The sequence below is a fragment of the Heptranchias perlo genome, chromosome 11 (genome assembly GCF_035084215.1).
Source record: "Heptranchias perlo isolate sHepPer1 chromosome 11, sHepPer1.hap1, whole genome shotgun sequence".
In the NCBI taxonomy this organism is placed as follows: Eukaryota; Metazoa; Chordata; class Chondrichthyes; order Hexanchiformes; family Hexanchidae; genus Heptranchias; species Heptranchias perlo.
In genome coordinates this window covers 55,223,084-55,240,445 of record NC_090335.1, presented here as the reverse complement: position 1 = coordinate 55,240,445, position 17,362 = coordinate 55,223,084, and the positions used below count along the sequence as shown (strand labels likewise).

Below are 17,362 nucleotides of genomic sequence, written 5' to 3'. Positions count from 1 at the left end.
AGCAATGCTTCCGTTGCCTGGACTGTTCTGGTGGAGCCCTGCAGTACTCCATTGAGCGGGTGTCAAGATTCGTCGTGGTATACTGCATGTTGCACGACTTCGCCCTTGCCACCACTTATCCGGCAAGACCCTGAACCAGTAGCAGAGGTGGACTGGGAGGAAATGGCGGAGGAGGAAGTGGAGAAAGACGCAAGGAGGCAACAAGGTTCACAGCCCTGTCTGCCAGGGTTCTGCATGCTCACCTTATTTGTGAACGATATCACTAACCTCAGCGACACCTCCCAAGACACCAACAGTCCTACACTCACCGCCTATAATGACCATCAAATCGGCCACGTGACCATCAAATCACCCTCCATATGATTACCCATTGCTTCCTCCCGCAGATCATCGCATAAATAAAAACCACCACCAACTGTGACTTCAAATCCAAATTGACAACAAAACACATTAACTCAACTATCAAACATTACACTATTCACCCTGTGCGTTCCCTCAGTGCCTGTCGTTTGTGTGCCTGCCTTTCCTAGTGCTCCCACGAGGTGCATCCCCAGTGGCTGGATGGGTGGTGGAAGGCTGCTGGCCTTCAGTTGAGGAAAGTCCAGATGGCCTTGGAGGACGACCTCGAGCAGCTCTGGGCCAGGAGGCCCAGCTTCAGACTGCACCACCTCAGCCTGGGCTGCAGCAATCTGGCCTGCCTGGCTGACAGGTAACAGCAAGGGCACTAGTGGAGTGGCAGGGATGGGTGCAGGAATGCCGTCATCCGGAGAGAGGACTGCAGGTTCGACTGCCATGGCGCCATTGCCACTCGCACGGGGCGGTGCCTCTGCACTCCTGGTGATCAGCCAGAGAACGGATTGCTGGAGTGCTGTGACGCCCTGGAAGCCCCATTCCACAGCGGTACCCAAGGCCACGAAAGCAGCAATCTGAGCTTCCATTGCAGCAGTCTGGGTTCCACAGATGTGCTGATGGACCTGACCACCCGTTCCATGTAAGAAAGGATGGGCTCCAAGCTCTGCACAAAGCCCTGTGCCAAGTTTGAGGTGGACTCCTCCATGCCCCTTGACATTGTGCGCAGGCTTTCCAGTGCACCAAGCATTTGGTGGTGTACGTCCATCAGCCATCTTCTGTAGCCTGGCCCATCGAAGTCATCATCTGACTCCTCAGCAGCAGAAGCATTGTGCGACCTTCCCCCCACCCCCGGCGAGCCAGCACCTGTGGTATCGGTTCCCCCCGCCCCAACTCCAGTGCACTTGTGCCTGGTATCTCGTGTGCAGATCCCTCCCCTAACCTACCCTCTAAAGGATGCATAGTGTCAGTATCTGAGCTGGTGGGTGTGAGTGTCAGATCGAGTGATGGTGCAGCTTCAGTGTCAGTGTCCCCCTCCTCCACCTCGCTGGCTCCAGTTCTTGGGTACCTGCAATGACAAAGGGAGACGGGTTGAGTTGTGGAGCGGAGATAGGAGCGAGTAAGGTGTGCGTGCTGACACCATCTGCAGTACATGCGTCAGAAAAGATTGTGGGATGAGGGAGATGTGGGAAACGAGAAGGAGGATTAGGTATGCAGAGACCTCCAGCGCAGCCAATGGCCACGGCCGCAGCGACATTCCGCCCAATGATTCGCAGCACCATCTCCTCCAGGGGGGTGAGGACGTATAGGCGTGCCTGTCCTCCTTCGGGTCTTTCGGACTGCCGGCTGTTATGCACCACCTTCTCCCTGCAAGACAGAGCGAAGTTTTTTCATGAGTATCCTGCAATGTGTTTGGGTGATGTGCTTGTCATGGTCGAATAGCTGGCAGTGTGTGGATTGCAAGTGTGCTACTATGTGAGGGGTAGACACAGCATCCGAAATGCAGCGTTGCGTACGGATGGGCAGCGTTTGTTGGTGGGTGCGTGAGGGGGGGTGTCATGCATGGAGCAGTGCTGCAGTTGGTAGGATGTGCCACTCGATTCTTGCATTCACTCACCTTGACCACTCGTGTCAAATCATTGAACTTTTCTCGGCACTGTATCCGCGGGCATGGTGCTGTGCTCCTGCCGTTCACCTCCACAGCCACTTCCTCTGCAACTGGTGTCTGAAGGGTCTCCTGCCACTCTGAGGATACAGAACGGCTCTCCATTCCTGCACTCCCTCCACTAAGGCCTCTAGTGCACTGTTGGAGAACCATGGGGCATGTTCTCTTGCCGCTCCAGCTATTCTGCCTGTCATCCTGCACTGCTTCCATTGACAGTGCACCTCCCCTGTAAGAGGTGCAGGCTGCCTTTACCTAGTGCTGGCTATGCTCCATATGGGGCCTCTTGCTGGTGCCACTCAAGGGCACAGGTAGGGCTGGCTGCGCATGGGAATCATGGTAACGAGGATGCAGCATGAATCTCGCGTCTGGTATCGGGCCGTATCGATTTTAACCCCCTAAGTGTTACTTCTGCAGTTAAATTTTTAGCTGAAGGCAAAATTCAAGATGATGACTTAAACCAACATTGCATTTTTATAGCAATTCACTTGGGATTGGTAGCTGTCAAAGAATTGAACAATTTGATTGTGATTTGATTTTCCTTTGCTTTCTCACTAATCACTGGTGCTTACTGATTGAATGGAATTACTTTTGATTGATTCACCTTTAGTTATTCGGATATTTGATTGGTATTTTAATAGATAATTCTTTATTTCATCCAGTCACTAATGCTTGTCCTATGGACGTGTGATGAACCGAAGTGTGACACTTTCAGGTGTGATGTCTTTGAAAGACATGACACGACACGTGCACTAGGCACAAGACTGTTAAATATATTAAGATTATAGATACTTTGGAATTCTCAAATGGTCTTCATGGAGACTTATATACTTTTTCTTTTTTTTAAGATCTGTAAAGTCAATTAATGACCAGAATGAGGAAATTGAGATGCTAAAAAAGAAATTGCAAAATGAACAGTAAGTACTGTCGTTTATAACCTAATGTAATGCATTTAATTTTCAAGTATTGTTGATAATTCTACTGCAGTGAAATTAAAAGTGCCTGAGTTTATGCAATAATCTGGAGTAAATTTAAACTCTAGACTAGGTTGGTTGACCTTTCAAAGTTCAAGGGCTCGATTTTCGCTGACGTGCAGGGCTGCGCGCGCAAGCCCCGCTGGTGGGAATCCCGCAGGCAATTAAAGCCAGCGGGGTTCCACTTGAGTGTACTTACCTTGCTTGTTGAGGTCAGTTAATGAGCTGAAGCAGCTGTCAAAAGAGGAAGTGTGGGATTTTAGGTTTAAGGCAGTGAGTTTCACACACTGGGGGAAACAGTCTCTCTCCAACCAGGCGTGTTGCAGCCAGCAGCCTGTGGCAGGTGCCAAGGTGCACTCCACGGGGGAGAGCCCTCACCCACGCAGGAGGCCACCGCGTCACATAGGGCAACCCCTGCCCCCCACCACCCCCCGCCAAGCCAGAGGACAGACCGACACGAAACCGCAGCCCCAGTCCGAGGAACCACCCACCTACCCTGCACAACCCCTCAGACCAACACCTGCCAGATGGGTGGTGCGTGGACACCCTCGGAGGACGAACAGCATGACCAGCCCCAGCAACCTCGCAGTCCACGCCGTCCGCCGCAGAGATGTGGAGCCCCCCAACACGGTGTTGTTGCACGCCCACCTGCACAGCAGGAGGGAGGGCTACCGCAGGGAGAGACGCATCGCAGAGGGCACTACCCTCGCCACAGGGTCCACAGACCGAGGCACAGCTCCCCGGACCTCTCCGAGCAGCAGTGCACAGGGAGGCGCAGATTCGCTCGACATGTAGTCGTGGAGATCTGCAGGCTCTTTCATGCCGAGCTGCTCCTGGCTGGCCCCAGCACCAACTGCTTACCTGTCGCTGTCAAAGTCACCACTGCCCTCCACAACTTCTCCTCCGCATCCTTCCAGGGTGTAGCCGGCTACACCGCCGATGTCTCTCAGTCGTCTGCGCGGAAGAGCCCTGCAGATACACCTGCACCTACTCTGCAGTAACACGATGGGTGGCATCAGTGGTGGGTCCTCATAGTGATACTCAGGAGCGGGCATTATTGGACACAACGGACAGGATTCGCGGAGACATGGCGGTGGTGGTGTCAATATAATGTGTGCTGTTTGTTGCTCTGAAATTCAATATAGGTAACACCCAGGACAAACCCTCAGACACCCTTGTGCACCCCCTTCATGCTCACGACACGTTTGCCTTACGCTGCCTACTGCACATATGTGATGCATGCCCTGTGGCTGCAGCACAGGTGGTGGCAGGTTGAGTGAGGCTGGCCGTGAGGGAGATGCACGAGAGGGTGAGTATGGGATGGAGCAATGAGATTATATGAGGATTGGGTTGCGTGTTAGTGGCAGGATGAGTACTGGCGAGGTGAGTAGGTGGAGGTAAGATGAGGATGGGGTTTGAGTGGGTATGAAGGGTGATGTGACAGAGTAGTGTTGGCGGTGCCGAAGGAGATGTGGGATGGGGGCAGTGTTGTGGCAGACGGAGTGTAGGGGAAAGACTTTGTGTTCTCACTGTGGCTGACCTACTGCGGTCATTGCAGCGCCTCCTGCACTGTATGCAGGTGGGCGATATGTTGGTGGCGCAGGTGACCCCCTCTGCCACCTCGAGCCAGGCCTTCTTGGTGGCAGAGGCAGGCCGCTTCCTCCCGCCCGCCGGGGGGAAGATCTGTGTCCTCCCCCTCCTCCTCACCCCATCTGATGATACCTGGGGTGAGGCATCATTAAACTGGGAGCAGCCTTCCCCCTGGGCTGCTCCATGCTGCAATTTGTTCCATTGGTTGCAGCATCTGTCAGTGGAGGACTGCCCCTTTAACTAGAGAGCCTCCAGCTGACAGATCGTACTGCGCATGCGCAGCCCGCCCGACGCGCAGACCAGCAGCGTGGACCCCGGAGGAGCAGGTAATTGATTCCTATTAGTGTGTTGCCTGCTGCGATCGCGCGGGCAACCCACTAATTTCGCCGAGCGTGTTGACCACGCTCCCGGAGGACCACCCGCTGGGAACCCGCAGGCCTGCTAAATTCGAGCCCCAAGTGTCAGAAAAGAAAGAAGGAACATAAATTAGGTGGGGGAGGGGAGTGAGGAGGGGTGGAAGGTTCGTTAAGAAGCAAACAAAGTCTATTTCCAAAAAATATATACATTCATCATAAAAAGAATGAAGGCTTTATTTTTCAGAGAAGTGAAATCCAAATTTAAGATCTCTATCTTCATTAGTGTTGCAACATAGCTGAGAAGGGCAATAGTTCCTATTGCACACCCAGCAGTAAATATTACAGTGAATTCAAAGCATTTAGATTGGCTGGGTCAGAATGGAAGGAAGACTGCCTGTTTTGTGGTGGCTGATTGCGTCCTTTGTTATTCTCCATTCCTCGCAATGAAATTGTCCTTGGGCAAGGCATCTAAATAAAAGATTCAGAGAGCAGCATTTTAGCCACAGATGAGCTGCATGCAGCTCGCAACAACTACTACTACTACTACTACTACTCACATTTGTATAGTGCCTTTAACATAGTAAAACGTCTCAAGGCGCTTCATAGGACCGCTGTCAAACAAAATTTGACACCGAGCCACATGAGATATTAGGACAAGTGACCAAAAGCTTGGTAAAAGAGGTAGGTTTTAAGGAGCGACTTAAAGGACGAGAGAGATTTAGGGAGGGAATTCCAGAGTTATGGGTCTAGGCAGCTGAAGGCATTGCTGTCAATGGTGGAACGATGAAAGTCGGGGATGCGCAAGAGGCAAGAATTGGAGGAGCGCAGAGATCTTAGGGTTGGAGGAGGTTACAGAAAGTCACAAATTGGTCCGTCCCTGCTCTAGGCTAACAGTCTCAAAATAATAAACGGAATATTTCATCAGCAATACTATGTATAACTAATTGTCACTCGTGAAAAAGACTTTAAAGCCTACTCCTGAAATAACAGAGATATGCAGTATCATTGATCTGCAGTTTCAGAGCAATAGATGGCATGAAGTCTATCTGATAGGAGACGTGTCCAACTAGAAATAACAAAAGTGTAAATAAACTATAATGTAAATCCTAAAATAGATAGAAACTGTTCAAAGTGTTTCCCCAGTGTCTATGCAAATATAATTAGAAATACCCATGCTACCGGCTAAGTACGCAGTGTACCCAACCAATAGCTTGTTTTGCCAGAATCAAGCAGCTTTGTACAGGCGACCAGACTGATCTGAATTGCAGCCCCCGTTAAAATGAATTGAGCTTCCTGAAACATAAGTGGTTCCTTCCTATCAGTGACATTATTAGAGAGGACTGGAGAGAAGGAGATCCAACATGGCAGATGGGAAACTTGACATTTTTAAATAGTAAGGAGCATGCATTTCCAATAAAATAAAATGTATGTGCGCATTGGAGTACTTCGAACAAATAATTCCCCTCAAACTTTCCCTCCATCCTTAGATTCCAACACTGTTGAGGTAATGCACTAGATTTTTTTGACCTTTGGCAATGAATGATCAGGAATTATAATACTATGTGCACTATATTCAGTTAATTTTTTTACATCAACGCCCCCAGCACAGAACCTTGCTTGCTGGGTGCGCAGATCAAAGAATCAGGCACAGAGCCTGATTCGCAGTACTGTCGAAATTCCTGTCACCTGACCAATTTACCGTTGTATTTCTAACCAGTGACAGATTATGATGGTATAAAATTCATATCTTTTAAACTCCACTTAAAAAATTGACCCTCTGGTACCTGTTTTCCTAAGGATATTAATAGAGGTGATTGTATGAGTTGCTGCACAATTGATAGGCATCAAAAGAGATTGTTTACTATTAAAACATATGTAAGTTTAATCATTTCACTTTTTTTTAAAAATACATTTCAAGGATAATCTAAATATATCACTTTATATTACTGTTTTCCAGTGGAGTCCATGCAGCTTCATATCTGTCTGGTTGTGTGTAAATTAAGTTACTATCATGGATGAAACTTCAATATAGCTTAATGGCAGACTGATCTTTGGACTGCACAAAGAGCTTTTAAATAAATAACAAGATAGGGAAACTGTTACACTGTAGTACGATAGATCTGTTTAACCTGTCATGTCCCTTGTGGCATCTGCGTTTGACAAGTGCAGAACTTCACTTACCTGCATTTAGTTTTATTCAATGATCCACTTACAGCTTTGCAGCATGCATGCAGCACTAAGTACTCTTGACATTTTTACAGAGAACAGTGGTGCCATGAAAAGCTACAGCTGGATGAAGAGCTTGCAAATGCACAACAAACTGAAATAGAGAATATAAGAAAAGCAATCAGTCAGGAGGTGAGAAGTCACTGGTCAGGCTTACACAGATTTGTTGATGGCTACATATTGATACTCACATATAAATTTTTAGTGATGCATCAGTCCCCATTTCAACTTAGTCAAGTATGTCAACAGAAGATCAGATGATGTAGTATTGTGGTTTTAAACACAACTTTTGTTTTCATATCTTGAAATTTGACATTCTTTTAATCTAGAATTATGTGGCAGTTGATAGAAATTAGCTACCATTTGTTTCTGAATTTGTTGAGCATTATGAACAATTTCTTAGCTTTTACATGAATATAGTTATGTTTATGGGCAGCTTTTCTTTTGCATTCTATTGCATGCAACAAAATTTAATTGCTTTGCATTGTTCCAAAACATGGTAAGAAAAGGGGTCAGGTTTTTTTGGTGTATGGAAAAGTACGCCTTCATATATGTAGAAGTAGTATCCTTAGAGTTCGTCCAGTGGCTCAATGGGTGTAACATCAGTTGGATGGCACTGATCCATACAGATTAAAAGGTTCCTAGGTGTGATCCCTGATCTGTGCTGAGATTGCCAGGGTGGTGGTGGAAATGTAACAGTTGGATTCAGCATTCCTAAGGACTGAGAAGAGGAAAAATATTAATCAAAGCTCCCATTCCTGATCAGTATCATTTACTGTTGAAAAGTCTACATGTTGAATATAGGGCTTGGCTGTGGAGCTCCAGCAGTCAAATAGAATGGTGAAACTCAATGGTCAGGCCAGTGCATGAAATATGGTCATAGTAAAGGAGGGTAGCCTGTACCCTATGTGATTACTGCCCTTAGATAGGAGCTCATGGTTGAGATTATGTCTTCACTTGTGCCCCAAAATGGAAAGCTGGTTAGAAAGGAGTCAACCATTTTAGTTCTGACAAGTATGCCATATGCTAGATCCTTTTTTGGGGGTGAGAGAAACAACTTGCCATTATTATTCAAAACAAATTAAAGAATACCATAATAAACACACATATTCCTTATATGCTTGTTTATTTGAATTTCAGATTATAATTCTGGTATCCATTCCCTTTGCAAATCATCTTCATGTCTGTAGTCATGAATATTTGTAGAACATTACAGTTTGATAATGCTGTTTACTTGGTGGATTGACCTTATGGTTCTGTCTCATTAGAAATGTAAGTAATTGCTGTTGATGCACATTCAGGACATGAGCTGATTTACAAATTGAAAAGATGGCAGCTGACACATAGAGTTTGCTATTTTACAGTAAACAACAACTTAATCTTTGTGCAAATATAATTCTACTGCTGAAACCATGAATTATTACATTTATTGTAATATCTTAGTGCACTTAGTACTTTCCTGTTACTAGACAGGCTGGTTTTACATTCTGAATGTTAATCAACAGAAACCTTTTTTAAATCATCATGAACCGAGCCTTTTATTTTATGGAAATGTTTACCAGATTAATTTTAATATTTATTAGAGCAAGTAATGTCGCCTTGATTCCCTGCCTAACTATGATTTGTAATTATGTTCTTTATAAAACTAGACTTGAACTAAGTCTAGAAGACTGAAGAGATTATGTTTCTGTGGCAGGGTCTTTTGCTGGAGATGCGCAGAGATTTCTTACTCAGTAACCTGGAGAGTGCCATGTTGGAGACCGAAAATCAGCTAAGCATGTTAAGGGATAAGATGAAGGGGTATATTTGTTTGGTTTTAATTAATTCTACTGCAAGTTGTTTACTATAGACTGATTATTACATATGAACAGAATGAATCCTATGCCCCATTAATCCTCTCTTATCAAACTGACAAATGGGAGCCTGTAACGTAACTTCCCAAATTCCTGACAGTCATACTAATTGTTTAGCTTTGGCTGCTCAGGAATAACATTTCATTTTTGGTTCTAGGAGACTATTCCTTGGCTATAAAATCTGTACAGCATTGTTATTTAAATGTTATGAATTCAGTTTGAAACAATTAACAAAATAACTAGTTACATCAATGATGAGAGATGGTGCAAACTGTTCACAGGGAACGGTCCCTGCACTGCAACAGGTAGGCCTGAGGCACACCCGATATGGGCCTCGGGCCTCATTTACATGAGTCCAGCGAGCTGCAGATGCCTGCTGGGCATCCCCAGGCAACTCGCTGGTGAAGAAGATTTCAATTTCGGGCCACTGCGTTCTAGTAACGGCCCTCAGGTAGGTCCTGGAAGAGTGGAGGGGAGAAGCGATGGGGGGGGAAGAGGGGAGAAGCGATCGGGATGGGGCCAGGCGGGGACCGGCAACTACCTTAGGCACTGCAGCGGACCCATTTTCCACGTTTTCCTTAACGTAACCCAGGGCTGCCCAGTTTTGCAAAGGGAGCCTCAAACAGGCGTTAGACCCCATATTTGCAAATGCAAAGTACCTAACGCCTGTTTCAGGCAAAGGCCCTGTACGCCTCTTTTTCTACCTTTGCCAATATGGCGGGCAGCGCACTTTTGACGTGAGATGTTTGATGAGAGAGGCTTGAAATATGGGAGGGCGTCATTGAAATTCTAGGCCGAGATTCTTACTTTGTACATATGTGTACTACCCTTAAATTGCAGGCAGATTGCTGACCCATCACAGATCCAGGCTGCTATGAACAAGTGGGAAGCTGTTGCCGCTGGTCTCAGAAGCAAAATTGAATACACCAAGGTATGTACTTCTCTAAATTCTAATTTCCTTTTTTGTTTTTAAGAGTATTGTGTTATAATTTTGTGATGAGCTCTGAACTAAATTAATAATTTGAGTCTATTCATTGTGCCGTTTATGCATACCTATAAATTTCATCCTTATTTTGATGGCTTGTCCCTTTTATGAAAAGCTTTGATTTGTGTGTTGCTGTGGTATCCTTGTCATAATTTGAGCCAAAAACAAGTTGCATAAGCGTACTCACATCTCTTACGATCTAAATCCCAACCTTATACATGCCTTGAAAGGGAGCAATGTACCACAGGACTGACAGTTAGCCTTTCCAATTCCAAAAGGTGCTAAACATCACACTGTTCTCAAAATCATTTAACTGCGTCTTTGAGGAACATAATGTGGGCACTTTTGCTCCATGGAGCCCTTCCACTTGGGGGAAAATTGGGCATTACCAAAAATTTGCACAGCTATGGGGAAAGAATAGGGGAGTGGGACTAATTGGATAGCTCCTTCAAAGAGCTAGCACAGGCACAATGGAACTAATGGCCTCCTTTGGTTCTCAATGATTCTATGAAGAGTATAGTTGAGATGTATTTGTGGCTCTCTTTGAAGATAAGGTCAGTTTCTATTGAAGAACAGCTCCGATCAAAGAAATCCCTTGCCATTAGACATGCAAACAAGTTATCTATTTTCCCATCCAGACAGATAGACTGTGAACACCAGCTATTTCCTTGTGTTTTTTTTTCTTTTGGACTGTATATCGAATAGCTTGGTTCCAAGAACAATCCTAAAATGTCTGGTAAGCCTTTTCAAGCATTTAACATCTCAAAGATATGATGGAATTTCTGATGCAATTAAACTGTGAGTATAAGTAATTCTCACACTAAAGATGAACAAGTCTTTCCTCTGATTTAAATTCAAGCTATCCCCATTTCCATTGTCTGAATTTTTTTTTAAGTGTTCATCTTCTTTATTGATTCCAAAAACCGTACATACATATTGAATTTATATCATATGGCAAGAGACGTGGTTAGTAACATTCAAATAACCAACTCCAGATTGGTGAGCCAGAGGGTGGCTTCGGAAATGGACACAAGTAGAGCTAGTCCTATGGTTCTTCGGTGCTGTCTCAGATAAGGTCTCTTGACAAATTTCACTTGCTAATCGTACTGTAAGATCAACAAATCGATATCCAGTAGCCTTTTGACCACTTTTGTTGCGTTAATCAGTAAAATATAACTTGGTGTAACACATGAAAGTTGTTGTCCCGCTCTATACTGAATAGTGTATATTTGAAAAATGTTTAAAATCACTAAGCATTTGCTGTATTTTCTGAATAAATGTAATCCATTATAAACCTTTTTATTCCGATGCAGAAGTATTACCAAAACAGTCTTAAAGTTCTGTGATCTTTACAGCCACAGGATTTAATGGTTTTTCACTTACTGGATTAATATGAAGCATTTGCTGAACTTTGTAAGGAAACCCAGAGGAGGATAGATAAACTGAAATAATAGTGTGGGGAGACTGGAAATATCTAATTTTATATATTTTTAACAAATGTTCCACACAAGAAGCCTTCTGATTGCCCTACTAGAATATTTAATCCTAGTCGACAGAATTTTCAGACTTCAGTTTTGAATTGGCAAAAATCTAAAAGATTGTCTCTTTGAAAGGGATGCCCCTTTTTTGTTTGTTTTTTCTCCCTTCCTTTCCTGAAGGTGGTGACACATGGCTTAGAATATGGTTCCACAGGTAATGGGTACCTTCTGGTACCTTGCTCAAGAGACCCTTCCTCAGTTATGAGCCCAGGCAGTGAGTACTACAAGCTACTTGGTCATGCAGCGCACCAGAGCCGAGCCTAATCCTGACGTCCAGATCCATCCACTTACCAGCAGGGTTTACTTGGTAGTGATCAAGAGGAGGGACCCCTGGTTTATTTTTATTCTTCCTATCTCAGGGACAATAGAACTAATTCTAGTACCCCTATCACTACACCAACTGAGATCAGTTAGTTAACTCAACACAAACCAGGATCAGACTTGAAACCTTCCTGGCCTGTAAGACTCAGTACCACACTAAGCAGTGCAGATATTCACTGAACCATCAGGGCATTCGTGATGATCTATATTTTGAATAAAATTTGTTTACAATAGTGAAATTGATACTAAGTGATTACTAACTGGAAACTTTTTTTCTTTACTGTTTAGAAAGAGTTCAGTAATCATATCTATCTGATCAAAAATGGAACCAAACTGAGTAATCTTCCTGTACTCAGAAATCCTGAACCACCGTACCCTCTCGCTTTGCATGTTCTGGTAAGTAGACTATTTTCTCTGTGCGTTAGAGTCCGGATAAGTGAATACTTGATTCCATTGCAGTTATAATGAAAAAAATTAGAAGGATGCAGCAAGCTGAAACAAGTTGGGCACATGGAGAACAGGAAAACATGAAAGGAGGAGATAGAAGGAAATGTTGGAATTTCTATTTAACTCAAGAAACAGGAAGAAAAAATAGTCATAGACTTTTGTTTAACATTTCTGTTAAAATAATGTGGACTCACATTAAACCAGTCCAAAGTTTGTCTTGAATTTAATATAACCAGATATCTACACCATCTATGTTTGTTTTTTTTCATTATATTTGGTACAAGTTTGGTTGAAATGAATCCACTGGAATGTTAGTAATATACAAGAACTATTCTGGAATGTTCATTTTAATTGTGGCCTCCACTTTTGGAGAAGTGGATATTTACTTAGTTCAAATGAAAGATTTGAGTGCACTTTCTAAATCAATACCACAAAAAGTGAGCGTTGGTCCTTGACATGGCTGGTTTGATGGGTGTAAATGTGTATTTTAAGTGAGATAGTTCTGATTAGTGTTCATTGGATAAAAAGAATCTGCATAAAATCAATTGACTATGTTTCAGGTACAGTATTCTTAGTGATGGCCACAATTTTTGAAATCCTATCACTTTTTTGGAGAGCTTCATCATAGCAAGAGAAGAGTGAAATGCAATTGGATTAGGAGAGAACTCGAAAACCATGTAATCAGGATCCTTATAGAGGCTACTTCCAGCTTGCTTCCCTTTCTTAAAGGTGCTGACTTGTGCTGAGATATGGTTGCCTGGATGGCTGACAGCCCGTTGGTAACTTAGCCAACTGGCCATCTTCATGTTTGATTATTGGCAGGCTATTGAAACCTGGGGGACATCAGTTATTCAAAATTCAACATTCTCTCCCAAATATCCACATCAGAAATGGAAGCACTTTGACATTTTTCTTCTATTTAGTCCAGGGAAGTTAAGGCCCATTGTAGTGCCCCACTGTTAGTAATGCTGAGAACAGCTAATATGAGAACAGACCAGGAATTGAACTAGGGATCTTCTCATCTGTATGGCTCAGCTATAACACTGCATTTATCAACTGATAGTCAAGATCTTGATCGTGAATACCAGTTGATAAAGGCATTGTTGAGAGGGGATCTGGAGAGAGAGTTCTAACATTGAAAATATTCCACATTTACCTACAAGCTTATCTGTGTGTTATATTTAACTTCTGTTTGTAGAAATCTGGGAGGAAAGCAAGCTCTCAGTATTTACCAGGGTCCCAGCATTCTTTACAAATGCATGCTGCTACCACAACTGCTGCTACCACAGCCACTGCAACATCCAGCCTGTTACAAGGGTATAGAAACAGGTAGGTATTAAACCAATTCCAAGTTTATATTTGGTACTGATGTCTTAATGGAGTCAATCTCATTACCGTTGAGCATACATATTGATTATAGCATAAGAGCATCCCCTGTGGGCCAATGATTCCAGTAAATTTGAAATGGTACAGCTGATTATCATCAACTTCCTATCATTGAAATCTCACTTTCTTCCAGAATAGAATATCATCTGATAAACTGCAAGATGTGCTGTTTGTTCCAATTTGACTTTCTTTTGGCTACTGTTTCATCAGTTATCAGAATCTTGATCCGGATATAATTGAATGAAATCTACACAGCTGCCAGCAGCACTGGTGATTTCAAAACTATTCCGTCAATCATCACATCTTAAATGTACTTTGAAGACTCCCCCCAATGGCTCAGTGAGATTATCCAATGAGTAGGTAAACCATTTAGATCACAACAATCGGTTGTTCCATTGCCATTCTGTACTTAGTTTGGAGATCTCAGTTCAGGAAGTGGTAGGGGTTCTATAATTGTCTTCAAAGCTCCCGGATTAAGGAGGGGAAAACAGACCAGGGTTCCATTCACAATTGCTATCCGATGACCCTTCCTAGAATTGAGTGTGTGGGGCAATTAGTAAGAACAGAATTTGTCTCCACTATGATGCCCCCTGTTATAAAATAATCTGGCAACAGATGATGTATTGGAACGCACTCATGGTGCTATAACCCAATAAGAAGTTATCAATTCCAGATAGGGAGGAGAGAAGACTGATGAGAAAAGAGAGCAAAAAATGAAATCTTCCTTTCTAAACTCTTAGAATCCAAAATGGCCCCCATCAGCATTTTATTTCCTTTCAGTCACAATAAATTTGATATTAATTCAATTATCATTAAATCCTAACTTCTTCCCTGAATTGTGCATGGTAGGACAGCATCCAAATGAAGCCAGTGTCACTTTGTTTTTTCTTACCATCATCGTAACTAAGAAACCTGACTTCATATATCAAAATCTCAATACCTTTTAAAATTGATCTTATGAAATGATGAAATTGTGCTATTAAATTTTGTATTTGGCATTTTGTCGTCATTGTCTCACATCATTTAGAAATGAGCCATTATCAAATAAAATCTAAGATACTCATGTACGAAAGTGGCAATCAAAACAAGTTCCAGATCAGTGGCCATGAGATACATTGCCCAATGCCTCACCTATCTTTTGTGAGCTGCAATATCGGCCGTAATTAAGAACTCGTCCAGCCAGTTTCTTTTTGAGCCCTTGCAGTGAATCTGTACTCTGCACTGGCCAGCAACTTGTTCCAGAGGTCGATAACTCTCTGTGAAAAGAAAAATCTTTTGATATTTAACTTAATTCTATGCTTACGTAACATATATGCATGTCCCTAAGTCCTCCATTACCTATCTAATTCAAATTATCCATATGGACGGAGTCTTATCCCTTCATTATTTTAGACCTCAATCAAATCTCCACGCAGTCGACACTTTTCTAATGTAAAGAGACCTAGCTCCCTAAGCCAGTCGTGGTAACTACAAGCCTTTAAGCTGGGTATCAGTCTGGTGGCTTTCCTCTGAACCTTTTTCTGGGCCTCTATATCACCTACCATGTGAGGGGACCAATACTGGACATAGTATTCTAGATGAGGCCTAACTAAGGTCTCGTATAAGAACAGTACAGTGCTTTTTGTTTTGTATTGTATTATCCTAACAATACATCCTAATACTCTATGGGGGCTAAATTGGGCCGCGTAGTGCCCGTTGTGTAGGTACCACGCGGACTCCTAAGCCCCGAAAATGGTGTCGGAGATGGCACGCACACTTCCGGCATGACATCTTGGTAATGGCGTTTGCGCACGCGCACCTAATGAACACCAGCAGCATGTAAAGTAGGGAGATTATGACGTTATTCAGTGTGCAATGCTGATTTGAAGCAGCTGCTGCCATTTTGGAACTCCCCGCTACAGCCAACGCACTGTCCGACCGTCCCACAGCTGAACAGGAGTTAAAGGGCATGAAGGACCCCCCCCCACCAGCACTATTTAAAGGGAGCATGTAGGAGTTATAGATTAGTTGCTGGATTAGTTATTCTGGTTGTTGATACATTGTGGGTGTTTGTGGAAGTTTCCTATACTTGGAGAAAGTTGCTTTATTATATAGAGAGTGGTCTGGCTGGTCATGCAGTACTATTAGTTGCATTTAAAATAGTGTGCTGAACAAGGTTGCTGCCAGACATGGGTGGCCTTCTATGGCTGCATTTGGGAATTGAACATTACTGGGAGCATGCAGAGAGGCCACGCAGAGCAGGACAAGCTGCGAGAAGATAGAGGAGGAGGCGCAAGGCACTCAGCAGGAGGCCATATCCAACGACTGCCTTCAGAGACCAATTCACTTACTTCAGCTTCAGCGATGACCAGTGTAACTGACGGCTGCGGTTCGCGAAAGAGGTCATAACTGAGAATTGGCAACTGCTGCAGCCACAACTGCAGCCTCAGAGCAGGGCAAGAACAGCATTGCCAGTGGCTGTCAAGGTAACCGTGGCATTTAGTTTTTACGGCTCTGGCTCCTTTCAGGCTGCTACTGGACATATAAGCACTGTGTACAGTTTTGGTCACTTTACCTAAGGAAGGATGTACTTGCCTTCTTGGGGTGCAATGAAGGTTCACTGGATTGATTCCTGAGATGAGAGGGTTGTTCTATGAGGAGAGATTGAGTAGACTGGGCCTATACGCCCTGGAATTTAGAATAATGGGAGGTAAAACGTATAAAATTCTTAAGAGGGCTTGACAGGGTAGGTGCTGAGATGCTGTTTTCCCCTGGCTGGAGAGCCTAGAACTAGAGGTCATAGTCTCAAGATAAGAGGTTGGCCATTTAGGACCGAGATGAGGAAAAATGTCTTCACTCAGAGGGTTGTGAATCTTCGGAATTCTCTACCCCAGAGGGCTGTAGATGCTCAGTTGTTGAGTATATTCAAGACTGAGATCGATGGATATTTGGATACTAAGGGAATCAAGGGATATGGGGGTAAATCAGAAAAGTGGACTTGAGGTAGAAGATTAGCCATGATCTTATAGAATGGCAGAGCAGGCTCGAGGGGACGTATGGCCTACTGCTGCTCCCATTTCTTATGCTCTTGTGTAAGCAACATCTCGCAGTTTGCAGTGCACTGCTGTATAAGGGAAGTCACAGAGGCTCCATACGCACTCAAATAGATTCGCCACGTTCCCTCTTGACAGAGACAAGCAGCATGAGAGAGCACGAGGGTCTGCTTGTATTGCAGGCTTCCCCATGGTGCAGGATGCCATTGGCTGCACACATATTGCCTTAAGTGCTCCAGGTCTGAAGTCAGCCATATTCATTAACAGAAAAGGAGACCACTCCCTCAATGTGCAGCTGGTGTGCGACCACATGCAGCGCATCATGCAGGTCAGTGCCCGCTACCCTGGCAGCAGTCATGACTCCTTCATACTGCAGCTGTCCAATGTGCCACCTATATTTCAACCAGCACAGCAAGTCAAAGGCTGGATACTGGGCGACAAGGGTTATGCCCTCATAAAGTGGCCCATGACTCCAGTCTAGAACACGCACACACGTGTACAACGAGAGCCACGCTGCCACACGGAACATCATCGAGCACACCATAGGCATCCTCAAGCAACACTTCCGCTGCCTGGACTGCTCTGGAGCAGCCCTGCAGTACTCAGCTGAGTGGGTATCAAGATTTGCCATTGTATGCTGCAC

General features: G+C 44.2%; 1 protein-coding gene across 4 annotated transcripts in view; it reads left to right on the top strand.

The window, feature by feature from the left end:
* Positions 1-17,362, top strand: part of LOC137327359 (E3 ubiquitin-protein ligase DZIP3-like) — a 124,821-nt gene that overhangs the window by 86,085 nt on the left and 21,374 nt on the right. For 3 of the 4 annotated variants that reach the window (XM_067993069.1, XM_067993068.1, XM_067993071.1), the window contains exons 17-22: positions 2,860-2,928; positions 7,193-7,289; positions 8,854-8,957; positions 9,851-9,941; positions 12,143-12,250; positions 13,500-13,630. In XM_067993069.1, coding sequence (XP_067849170.1) covers positions 2,860-2,928; positions 7,193-7,289; positions 8,854-8,957; positions 9,851-9,941; positions 12,143-12,250; positions 13,500-13,630 — 600 coding nt within the window. The remainder of the gene's footprint in view (positions 1-2,859; positions 2,929-7,192; positions 7,290-8,853; positions 8,958-9,850; positions 9,942-12,142; positions 12,251-13,499; positions 13,631-17,362) is intronic. The other variant, XM_067993072.1, reaches the window with a different exon arrangement.